This window comes from Staurois parvus, unplaced genomic scaffold (genome assembly GCF_062004578.1).
Source record: "Staurois parvus isolate SC_StPar_1 unplaced genomic scaffold, SC_StPar_1.0 ptg000014l, whole genome shotgun sequence".
Lineage (NCBI taxonomy): Eukaryota > Metazoa > Chordata > Amphibia > Anura > Ranidae > Staurois > Staurois parvus.
The window spans coordinates 4,583,858-4,597,308 of NW_028317810.1; the positions used below are offsets into that span (position 1 = coordinate 4,583,858).

At 42.0% G+C, this 13,451-nt stretch overlaps 1 protein-coding gene across 2 annotated transcripts in view; it reads right to left on the minus strand.

The window, feature by feature from the left end:
• Positions 1-13,451, minus strand: part of HECTD4 (HECT domain E3 ubiquitin protein ligase 4) — a 241,288-nt gene that overhangs the window by 191,580 nt on the left and 36,257 nt on the right. For both annotated transcript variants that reach the window (XM_089676997.1, XM_089676993.1), the window contains exons 2-3: positions 9,837-10,351; positions 5,974-6,063 (exon numbers count right to left, since the gene is read on the minus strand). In XM_089676997.1, the coding sequence (XP_089533123.1) occupies positions 5,974-6,063; positions 9,837-10,351 (605 nt within the window). The remainder of the gene's footprint in view (positions 1-5,973; positions 6,064-9,836; positions 10,352-13,451) is intronic.

Genomic DNA, 13,451 nt, shown 5'->3' on the forward strand with positions numbered 1-13,451 from the left:
CCACTTCCCAAAATCAAAAGGTTTTCTTAAAGTGCATGTATAGAAAAAAATGTTCTTGTTTTGTTTCATATAGAATATGAAAGGGTTAGAGCCTCTGTCAGGTTTGTGTTCGTGATGGATACCTTCACCCTATTTGCCCTGGTGATCACTGCCACTGGGACAGAAAATGAGGGGAAAAACATTTTACAGCTATCACCAAAGCAAGTAGCAAGGACAAACCATCCAATTAGGACAAATGTCCTGGTGTCAACCAAGAAGAAAATTACTCTCACTGTGGTGGGATTTCCAATCATTTTCTGTTGCGTCTCCAGGACAGGAGGTGAAGGGAAATCTCCCCGTGGACAAAAAAAAAAAACCCCACAGTAAATATACACATATCTACATATGAACACATACACACATTTATCACTAAAGCGCTCCAAAATACACATCTGTCAGATTTAATCCAAAATAAATCCCCCCTCTTCCTTTAGCAGCTGTTCACGTGAGCACAGTGAATGAAGGGGAACGGAGGGATACTGTTCAGTCAGAGCTGCTGATTGGCTCTCTTTTGTTAGTGATCTTCTCTGTTGGCAAAGAAAACATGAGCAAAGCACTCTGCATGGATCGTGTGATCTTCTGCCAGTGTTTTTGATGGATTCAAGCAGAATGGTGATTCAGTGACTCCCAGTTTCCTTTTTAATGATGTCTCTGTGATGTAGAATGCACAGTGGGTTTACGTTTTCTCTAATTAACTATGGTAAGGACTGAAAGCCTTTAACTTTGTCCGCAAAAAAAAAAAAAAAAAAAATTGTTCAGCATGACCGTTTTGGTGGTGAGTCAGTTATGGTCTGGGGAGGTATATCCATGGAGGGAGGCACAGACCTTTACAGGCTAGACAATGGCATCATGACTGCCATTAGGTATCGGGATGAAATCCTTGGACCCATTATAAGACCCTACACTGCTGCAGTGGGTCCAGGGTTCCTCCTGGTGCACCACAATGCCATGCCTCATGTGGGGAGAGTATGCAGAATGATTCCTGGAGGATGAAGGAACTGATACCATTGGATGGCACCCACACTCGCCTGACCTAAATCCAATAGAACACTTCTGGGATATCATGTTTCGGTCAATTTGATGCCACCAAGTTGCACCCCAGACTGTCCAGGAGCTCAGCAACGCCCTCGTCCAGATCTGGGAGGAAATACCCCAGGACACCATCCCTCGTCTCATTAGGAGCATGTCCCGATGTTTTCAGGCATGCATACAGGCACGTGGGGGCCATACAAACTACTGGGCACCATTTTGATTGCTTTAATGAAATTTCTGCAAAATGGACTAGCCTGCTGCATCATTTTTTTGAACTTTGATTTTCGGGGAGTCTTTGAAATCAGTCCCCTTTAGGTTGATAACTTTCATTACCATCAAATGATAGGGCATGCTTACATTCATAACACATTACCCAGTCCATATAAGTATAGAGATCCAGCATGATATTCTTCCCCATTGAGAACTGATGTGTTTTCAAAGTGTACCTGTTTTTATATTTATATATATATATATATATATATATATATATATATATATATATATATATATATATAAATAAAACATATATTATATACAGTAATGCCTCGGTTAACGTAATTTTCGGTTTACAAATGAAATCCATTGAAAATAATGCCTCGGTTTACAAATTTTTTTAGCAATACAAAGTGTAAGTCAGTGCTAATTTTTAAATGCAATTTCCAGCCTTTTTATTTCTTCACTATAGCTGACAGAATTGGCCGTCACTTTCCCCAGAGTTAACGGAAACTTTGTTTCTATTAAGAAACTAAAAGGATACATTGTTTCTCTTAACTCCGGAAATAAACTAAAAGAAAAACCTTTCTTTTAGCTGGGGGGAAAGTGACATCTGAGTTTCTGAGCTATAGTGAAGAAGAAGAAGAAAAAAAAAAAAAAAAAGCGGTACTCACATTTAAAAACTAGCACCATTATAAATTTAAAAAAAATGGAGTGGGGTCCCCCCTCCCATTCATACCAAGCCCCCAGATCCCCGCCCCCCCATGTGAATGAGTCCTTTTTTTAAAGAAAAAAAATAAAATGTACCCCCGCAGTAGATCCATCATTAATCACGATGCCCACTGTCACCGCCACTGCCCCGGAAAAAAAAAAAAAAAAAAAAAAGGCTCCACTCCAGACGATGGCTTCCAGCCTTCTGCCTGCGCCGGTGGTTTGACAGTTATTAAATATTTAAGGGCCGGGGCCACCCGGGGACATCATCCAAGTGACTCTACCCCATGTGACATCATTGTCCCCGGGTGTCCCTGCCCCTACATATTTAAGAACTGTCAAACCATACTCAATCACATAAAGGGGGCAACCACCATGTTGAGGGCATGTTGCCTGGTAAAGTTCGGAAGGGGGGGGGTCACTCACGCTCGCTACCAACCCCCCCTTTCCTGACCTGCATGCTCAGATAAGGGTCTGGTATGGATTTTGGGGGGACCCCCACTCCATTTTTTATTTATTTTTTTTTAATTTTAGCGTGAGTTCCCCTCAAAATCCATACCAGACCCAAAGGGCTTGGTATGGATGGGAGGGGGGACCCCACACGGAGTTTTAAAATTATTTTTTTAATTGTTGGCAATTCTTTTACATTCAGCTGTCAGTGGGGAACCTTTAACATTAATACATGGTTGTCACTACTAATATACCGCATGACTTCATAAAATAACTCATGCAGCATTTTAGTAGCATTTACTTTTTTCTGATTCCCCGAAACGGATTAACTGGTTTTCAATGCATCCCTATGGGAAATGGCGTTTCGGTTCACAAATTTTTCACTATACGAAAAGTCCCACAGAGCGCACGCACGCGCGCACACGCACACACACACGCACGCACACACGCACGCACACACGCACGCACGCACGCACACACACACACACGCACACACACACACGCAGCAAGCTCCAACGAAAAATCCCCACATTTTTTGCCGCTCAGGATGGCGCAGGTGGCACATACAGCAGGCCATAGAAGTGACTGGATGTCTGGAGCTGTACTAATCTTCTGCCTACCTCACCTATCAGAGGCATTCACCATTTGTGTGTGTTCAAGAAGCCACAGGTATTGTGGATGCCTGGATACAATAGGGCCATGGAGACTGCACCACCAAAGCCATGTGTGGCTACCTTTAAAGAGATGCTTGGGAAATAAATGTCATCTGACAGTGTCAGATAGAAAAAGGTTCTATGGCAGAGAGATCCAACTGTTGTAATATGAAAGACATAAGAAGCCAGGACAGACTATACATACAAGGCTTAGTGGCGATTAAAATGTCACATTTGGTTGCCTTTAATTACAATAAGGAGCTTCCAGGGACCTATAGCTATATACTATAGAAATTAAATGACAAAAGGTGTACTTGGGCTAACCAATAAATATTTCTCATACTCAGCACCCCTTCCCCCATGCAGAATGAATGTTGCAGCAGATGGCTGAGGCCCAGTGGGCAGTCAGTCAGTGAAAGCCTGAGCTGCTGTCAGTCTGGCAGACACACCTCTCAATAGCTGAGAGAACCAGTGCTATTGTACTAGAAGTGAAATAAACCATTGCATTGTCTATAACAGGAGCAAAATATCAAGTGGCCACGCTATGGATATTCAAGTATTTAAAAATTTACATAAACCTAAATTGTTTTTTTTTTCAACTTAAAAATTCCAGGTGTGGTACTGGCACATTCTAAGCAATTAGCGTAAACTACATTAATGAAAACCGCTAATAAGTACCTTTTTGCCTATATCGACACAATACGTAGGGACATCGCCACTACACAGACACCCACCCCACTTAGCATTCCTCACACCATACCTCCATCAACACTGTCCTCCTTTGATCTTGCTACCACCGAAGAGGTCCTTAAGGTCTTCTCAGAAGCCCGCCTCACCATCTGCCCCCTGGCCCCTCTTCCTCAAACTCCTCGACCTCTTACTCTCTAGCTCCCCCATCTCCTCCTCCCATGCTTGTCTCCAAGACTTCTCCAGGGCATCACCCATCCACTGGAACTCCCTACCCCAATCAATCAGACTATCACCTACTCTACTTGCCTTTCGGCGATCACTGAAAACCTCTCTTCAGGAAAGCCTATCCCGCCCTCTGCCAATTCTGGAATCCTCTACTCTTCCAACCACTCCATCCCCCCCAGTGACTACCTAATGTACCATTCACCCCTCCCTCCTAGATTGTAAGCTCCAAGGAGCAGGGCCCTCAAATCCCTCTTGTATTGACCTGTATTGTTACTGTATTATCTCCCACTATAATGTAAAGCGCTGAGCAAACCGTTGGCGCTATCTAAATCCTGTATAATAATAATAATATTATAGTATTCAGCGGTCATGTGACAGCTTCAGCACTGGGGGCCCACTTATACCTAAACTTTGCGTAAACTTTAAGCTCCAAAATCCCATGGTTTTCAATTATGCCTGTTCACACCTAATCATGGGTTGCTTGCAGTTCAAAAAAAGTACATGACCTTCTTTTGAGCTACATACTAAAAATTTCACTCTCTAGATATGCAATGCACGCTACACTTTTCAGATATTTGTAAAAAATGTTGAAAACCATTTATCATTTTCCTTCCACTTCACAATTATGTGCCACTTTGTGTTAGTCTATCACATACAATCCCAATAAAATACATTTACGTTTTTGGTTGTAACAAGACAAAAATTTGGAAAATGCCAAGGGGTATGAATACTTTTTCAAAGCACTGTACATCATTCTGAAAAGTTCATAAACATATTAAAAACAAAATCAAAAACACTGAAAAGGCTTTATATTCATACTGAAACAAGTGGTGACCGTGGAGTCCTCTCAAAAAGGCAACTGCCTGGTAGTCTCTGGTTTTAGCACTTCTATAAAGCCAAAATCACAACTGTCTTATCTGTTTTAGAGACTCAATGTATTGAAGCCACCAGATTACTCGGACAGCAGTCAACTAACATTTGTCAGCAAATGCAGCTTATCTTTTGCCTCAGTGAGTTGACTTTACTCTAGGAAAGTAACAGCAGTGACCAGTTTTTTTATTCTGGGCAACTCCTGCACAGAGGCAAAGAACAGGACTTGTTTCATGCGAGATTATTGCATAGATCTGTTAGAAACGTACAAAAAGGACACCACGATGCAAATAAGAATACACATGGTTCTTGAATTTATACACTATTATTTTTTAGCCTGGAGTTAGCCTAAAGCACACCTGATTGTATTCTAGTGCTGCCTATCCCTTTGCTAGTCTTGGGGACCACAGGAGGCCGACCTCAAGTTTAAAGCCTAACTCCAGCATTGCTCTCACTTAGAATGGTTTGTTTGGGTTAAGCAGCCCAAATTTCCCTTACTAATTTCTCCGGTTGCTGTGAGCACTTTTTGAATAATAGCATCAGACTGGTAGATGACACCACAATCTCCACCTTCAACATTCAGAGAAGGCCTTGTAGTCACTGATAAAATACAAACTTTCCCGTGATTGGCTAACCGTTCAGCCTGAATAGATTTTTTATTTACGGAAGCAGATGGGAAGTCTTGGTAATGCTGCCGCAACAAAGTGCTGTACATTGTATAACACTGATGCTACATGCAATTTATACAGTCCTGATAGTGGTTTCATATAAAGGAAATTGTTAATTTGGGCCAACTAAAGTGATAGCAAAGCTGGAGTTAGCGTTTAAATTAGATTCCAACATTTTTTAAATTTAAAGTGCAATTCTGGACTTGACCCTAACTGCTCTTAAGAGGAGAAGTTCACCTTTAGTAACATGTTACACCCTGAATATGGGTGTAACAAGTTACTAAAGGTGACCTTATGTAAAAAGTGTAGGAACCCAATTTAAATCAATACAATCAGATTTTATTCCACTCCACAGCATCCAAGCATGTATTACCTATGAAGCAGCAGTATGAATCACACTGTAAACAAGTGGGTACACTTACCTATAGAGTACATCTGCCACAGGCAGAGATCCCAAGTCTGTCTGTTTCTGCAGCAAATGTACAGTGTGAATGAAGGTTTTTAATGATCCCCTAAATATAAAAAAAAAAAAAAAAGTTAGTAAAGACACAGGTAATTCAAATGGGTAAATATAAGCAAAGTGGTTGGTTGTTATAGGTTTCTTAAATGCAACTCATAAAGTCAGATTGGCCAGGGTGGGTATAGGTAAAAAGGATCCTCCTTCCCTCAAAATAATCAATGAGTATTGCAGGAACTGTTGTTCCTTGCTCAAACTGTTGCTTCATGCCCATCCTATGGAAAAGAAAACGATCCATGGTAAAACTTTCATCATGTTGGATCAATTCTGAGCTCATATTGGTAACATCACCTAGACAACCCTGTATTAGTAGGCTGGTCAGGTGGTATACGGTCATTCAGTCTTACAAGAAGACTTTGAATTGTGTAGACATTAACAGTGAATGTTGGGGCACACAGCTTGACACACGTTTGAAATGCATTACCTGCCGAACAATTTGTAATTTTGTACAGCCAGACTTGTGAATAAACATTCTGCACTGTGCAGAATATTCTGTGCAACGGTGTATGCAATTTAACTACACACTGTACCACATCTGCTAGTGCCAGTATCTGGCGCACGCATAATCAGCAATTCTCTGAATTGGAAATTATTCTGGGGTTACTATAAATAATAGGAAATCTATACCGTGAGAAGTGCAGGCATCATTAAAGGCCTCCTGAAAATACTAGATGTGTGGCAGTCTCTGCATTCAACAGATGAATCATTAAAGTGGAACAAGCATGCGACCAGTTTTGCATTTGTATTCCAGGTCAGTGATTCTAAGTACTGAAATTATAGATTAGCATGGCAGCCTGGCAACGAACATTAAGAAGGAGCGGTCTTTAACAGCAACCCCCATATTTGTTGCAATGCTTTGCACTGCACAGACAGGCGTTATTGCCTAGATTCATCTCCCTCTTCCCTGCTTGTGAGTTCCTGTGGGAGGTCAGACATACACAGAGATGTACAGCCAGACTAAAGAAGGAGGGAGAGTACAGATGTCACACATCACTTAACCAGCAGACCAGGACTTCTCAGTCTGGCAATCGTTTAGATGAAGAGCGGAGATCAGCATTTTGGAATGAAGTGGCTTGGATCCTTACACTAGGACAGAAGACAAAGCTGAGGACGCAATGAAGATTGAAAATATTAAAAGGGAAGCATGGGGTTTGGGAAAAAAAAAAACCCCACCCACAATTATTTATGTGCCCTGTTCTCACTGCAATGCAACCCAGAGGTGTAGTGATTGAGCTGCATTTGATTGCAGTGCACAGGAAGGTACCGCATGTCACTGCACATCAAAACAACATACTGCTGTGTGGTGACATGAAAAAGTGACACTTTGTGCACTGCAAATAATGTTGGCAAGAAAAAAAAAAAAAAGGGAACTGTGTGATGCAGTACACCACCCTCTGTGGAGTAGTTTAGTGCGCGGGCAGCGTCATCGGGCCTGGAACGCCATTCACACCTGAGCATTTTCTAGCTTGGAACTCAAAGATACAAAGCTCTCAACAAACAAAATCCCATGTATTTACATGGTGGATGTTTACATAGGAGTGCTCTGTGCCTATAGCTTGACACCCAATGTTCAAAATGCTACTTTTTGAGCATGAACCATGGGCAAAAACAAAAAACGCTTTAGGAAAAAAAAAAAAATATATATATTTAGTGCCAACGGTTTGCTCAGCACTATAGTGGGAGACAGTACAGCAACAATACAGTTCAATACAAAAGGGATTTGAGGGCCCTGCTCCTTGGAGCTTACAATCTAGGAGGGAGGGGTGAATGGCACAATAGGTAATAACTGTGGGGGATGGACTGGTTGGAAGAGTAGAGGATTCCAGTATTAGCAGAGGGCGGGATAGGCTTCTTTGAAGAGATAGGTTTTCAGTGATCGCCTAAAGGTAAGTAGAGAAGGTAATAGTCTGATTGGGGTAGGGAGTTCAGAGTATGGGTGACGCCCTGGAGAAGTCTTGGAGAGGAGCATGGGAGGAGGAGATAAGGGAGCTAGAGAGTAAGAGGTCTTGCGAGGAGCGGAGTGTACGGTTTGGGTGATATTTAGAGATAAGATCGGTTATGTAGATTGGGGCAGAGTTGTGGATGGCTTTATATGTCAGTGTTAGTGTTTTGAATTTTATCCATTGGGCAATTGGAAGCCAGTGGAGGGATTGGCAGAGGGGGGTGGCAGATACAGAGCAGTTAGTAAGGTGGATGAGTCTGGCAGCAGCGTTCATGATAGACTGGAGGGGGGATAGCCTGAGCGATGAGGTAGGCCAATGAGGAGGGAGTTACAACAGTCGAGGCGTGATATGACAAGGGAGTGAAGTTGCTTAGTGGTTTCTGGGGTTAGGAACGGTCGTATCTCGAAGATGTTGCGGAGGTGAAGTGTACATGATTGTATACATATACACACACTTCAAGCGTTGTTATATCTAAAAAAATATATAAAAAATAACACCTATATACGCACGCAAAAAAAAAAATGCTTTTCTAAGGTTTGAATGCAGTCTTACAAGCTGGGTGGCAGGCTCTGTAAATACAAGCCAATCAAAGAAAACATGGTATGCGATCTTAAAGGGGAAAGTGGGGGGGTAGGGTATAGGGAATAGAGCTTTTTCTTTTTGACCTGTTAAAGAAGAACAGCTCCAGGTATGTGATTACATATTGATCCTGATAAAAATCTTGTTAGCCTGTGCTCTCCGAGTTGGCTGACTTATCATTTAGCATTGTTCCCAGTTATCATTGCAGATAAAAAAGGGAAAATGTATTGTAATTCTCAAGCACTGCCAGACCTAGTGTGACAATGCTACTTCTCCACAGATACAGGACAGTACAAGTACGAGCATGGTCATCCTAGGACAGGAAGAGTGTTAGGCTGGCCATAGACGGGCCCATTGTCGGCCGATAAACGAAAAATCTGATGCTGCCACCAATTTTCCAGCATGACCAATAAAAAGAAACGAGAAGATCCACGAAAAACGGCCGACGGCATTGCCCCACTAACGGCGTGAATATCGGCCAATTCTTCGTGCGGACGAAAATTCGGCCGATAAACAACCCGTCTATGGCCTGCATTACTAGCAGGATCACCAAGTAAAAATTAAAGAAAAAAAAAAGTAATGCAGCCACCTCATCTAAGGACTAATAGACTATTATGTTAAGAGTAATTGCACACTGTACTGAAGTATAAATATCAGACATTCCTGGAAGAAGCAATGCGAGGATGGGCTGTATAGCACTTGTATGTATTTAAGGGCATACGTACTGGTAAAAATTCTTCTAGGTTTATATTATGACTGGAGTGGGGCATGTATTAGCATGCATATGCAAGTAAAAATAATGACTGGCAGTGCAGATTTCTGTTTTTGTGTTACTGATCTATACGCAGTGCATGTTTACATGACTCTGTACAGGCACAATTAAACGAATGGTCAGCAGTTACATCAGTAAAAAAACAAAACAAACAAAAACCGCTTGTATGCCAAAAAACGCTGTGTTTTTGCAGCTGTGTCAGCAGTTTGACAGATAGGTCCCTGAGCCATTACCATTATTTGGGCGTGGTTAGCAACTTTGTACAATATGTCTGTGTTATGGTCAGGACTGGAGTCAAATTAAACAAAATGATGAAATTCTGCACATCAATATTTAACACCTTTCCAAATTTACCAGGCTGTCTGCAGATTTCTTAGATTTAAAAAAGCATGCTCACAGAACCCAATAGCTCAAAACTGAATTTACACACAGAAATGAATGAGCTCTAGATATTTGATGGGCTTCCTTACATACCTGGCACATGCCAAGGCAACCAGGGCAGCAGCAGAGTTTTCTTTTTGCTTGAAAGAGGCTTGCTGTTCCAAAGTAGAAGCGTCTTCCAGCCAAGAGCAAAGCAAAGCCTCTATTCCATTCAAGCAGTCAGCTGGTTCTTTAGTGAGGCTCAAAGGCTGACAGTCCCGAAGGCAATTTAATAGCACCTCAGCTGTTATGTTACAAAGTGAGGGGTCTGTTTTACTTTGAGACTGAATAAGGGGAAATACCAACAAAAGTCCCATTCGAGATGTAAATGGAGCCTGTTCTGGTTGCTGTAGCAGGCCTTGTCGCTTAAGTAATGCCAAGGTTTCCTCATCGGAGCCCTCCCGCTCATGTTGTTCTTCCAAAGCCAACTGGCGCTGTGCATTCCACAATCCACGCAAGGCGTTTAGGCGATATTCAAGTAAGCGTGCATAAGCGTTGCTTTGATTTCCACACACTGCTCGCAAGCGTTCTGCTAATTCTGTAGGGCTCTTTGTTTCGAATGTCAAAATCTGAAACAAATGAAATAAAATTCTTAGCTTTCAAAATATCATGGTTTGGAAATATACAAATATTATAAAGTATATCCCATCAAGCAAACACTGTAGAATGTTACAATGGACCTAGAGAGGAAGAGCATCTAAATCCTCCACACAAAAATTACTCATTTGCCAAGCTTCTTATAAAGAGGTCCGGCTTTTTTTTTTTTTTTAAACTTACCATATAAACCTTTTCTTGGAATTCATTAAGGAACACAAAATCAGTATCTTGTAAGATCTGTTGCTGGACAAGACTGCTTTTTTAAACAGAGTGAATTGCTGTCTGGTTCATATTAACAGCTTCCCGACCGCCCTATAGCAGAAATACTGCTACAGGGCGGCACGGGTGCACAAAATTGTGTATATATACACGCGATTTTGTATCTCTGGGTATGGAGTACACACAAGCTGCGCCACCAATCACTGGGTCCCGGCTAGTGATTACTCGCTGGCTCCTGCTGATTTACGAGGCTCTCCGATGGGAAGGAGAACTGTTTTGTTTACTAACAGTTCTCCTCCTTGTCAGCTCGAGTACACTGCTTTGGATGGCTGTCCTTTCGTGTTAGTTCTGCCTGTCTGATGGTCATCTCTTTCCACAATTGGATTTCCTGCATGCTTTGCAGCTTTTCCTCTGCCACTTACTTTCAATATCGAAGGTCTATATATCCCATAGTACCTTGCTGCCTGCAAGCAGTGATTTCTATACCAACTTCATGTCACAAGCCTGATCACTGGATTCGCTCCCAGCACAGCCAGAAAACTGACCACGCTGTGGTCTCCTGTCCATTGTGGTCAGTTTTAACAGAAAAGCAGAGAGGCTGGCTGGAGCACCAGGTATTCCACACAAAGGAAGCAATACAACAAACAGGATAAGGTTTCATAGAAATACATGGCACAGCAGGCATATATCAGGAATATGAAATGTTGGGTTTACATATTCTTTAAGTACCATCCGTTGTGCTGATTTTTGTCCCTTGGGCCATTTTTGTTAAATGAATAACACCATCCTTCCATTCTGTGGAATATTATATTTGCATGAAGATATTAAGTACCAGAATTCAGAATAGGGTGAATGCCCCCTTTTGCTTTGGGGACAATGGAAAGGTTCAAGGCCTAATTAACCTTATACAAGAGATTATAAGTACATCCACACCCCCCCCGTATTTTATTAAACATTATTATTATTATAATACAGGATTTATATAGCGGCAACAGTTTGCACAGCGCTTTACAAAGTGAACCATCACCTTCAGGTGTGTACTAGGATTGTACACGGGATAGTTTTTGAAAAATACAAACAAACTCAAAGTGCAACCAACAGGTCACCAAACAAACAAAAAACACACACATGGTATTTTAGATACTGCAACTGTATATGCAAAAACCAAAAGGACAAAGAAAACAATCTGACTAGACAAAATAAACAAAGAGGACCAATGGTGAGGGCTTGGCATTTAGTTAATGATGTGGATCTGTTCAGGGGAGAACAGAAAGAGAAAGAAAGACCCTCTGTATTCCAGCTGCTGTCATGACATAGCACTCTAGTAAAACAGCTACATCTATATTGTCTTTTATAACCACAAATTTATATATTTGTTTGTATTTAGGGCAGTCCTGAACAGCTTAATATCCCTATCTGTCATTCCCTCCACTGGCTTCCGATTGCCCCATGTATAAAATTCAAACTACTAACATTGACATACAAAACCATTCATAATGCTACCCCAAACTACCTCACCGACCTGATCCCCAAATACCACCCAACCCGTACTCTTCGTTCCTCACAAGACCTCCTACTTTCTAGCTCCCTGGTCTCCTCCTCCCACGCCCGACTGCAGGACTTCTCCAGGACTTCCCCCATCCTCTGGAACTCACTTCCCCAATCCATCAGACTGTCACCTACCCTCCTCACCTTTTAGGCGCACCCTAAAAACCCATCTCTTCAGGGAAGCCTACCCCACCCTCAGCTAACAGCCGATCCCCTCCACTCCTCACTCCACTCCATCCCCCACAGCCATCTCCTCCTGTATCACCATCCCCTCCCTCCTAGACTGTAAGCTCGAAAGAGCAGGGCCCTCGAACCTCTCGTGTATTTTTTGTTACTTTACTGTATTGTCTCATGTTATGTCCCCCACTATAATGTACAGCGCTGAGCAAACCTTTTGGCGCTATATAAATACTGTATAATAATAATAATAACAACAACATGCAAAAAAAAAAATAACACTTTGATAAATGTCTTGCAAATGTTATGTATGCAGGTAAAAGTACTGAAAGGCAATTTTCCCTCACACTGTTTCGAGGCTCTATTCCTCCTACCAACATTAACGGTGAGGCACCATTCCTTGCACTGACACCAACAGCAGGGCATAAATCCCTTCCATTGACATCAACGATGGGGCATTACTCCTCCCATTGACACCAATGATGGGGTACTATTCCTTCCATTGACACCAATGATGCAGCACCATTCCTTGCACTAACACCAATATTCATTCCATTCCAAAGATGGGGCAATATTCCTCCCACTAATACCAGTGATGGAGCACTATTTCTTACACTGACACCAAGGATGGAGCACTATCCCTCCCTCTTAGATTGTAAGCTCCAAGGAGCAGGGCCCTCCAAGCCCTCTTGTATTGAACTGTATTGTTGCTGTATTGTCTCACTTTATATTGTAAAGCGCTGAGCAAACTGTTGGCGCTATATAAATCCTGTATAATAATTCCTACCAGTAACACCAACAATAGGGCAATATTCCTTCCACTGACACCAATTATGGTTCAATGATCCTCCCACTAATATCAATGATGGGGGATAATTCCTCCTCATACCGACCACAGGCACTATGTCATTTTTTTTACTCACTCAGTAAAAGCCTGAGACATGTTTACTTCCACTGTATCAAGACATTTTCTACTCCCATTGGCCATAGTCCTGTCTCCCCTAAAAGTCTGAGAAGACAGAAAGCTGACCCTTTGCACAGACAATCACTGCTGATTCAAACCAACTAGGATGATACTGTACTGTGCTGAAGGTTTCTTTTTATGGGTGAACATGGATGGTTTCTACA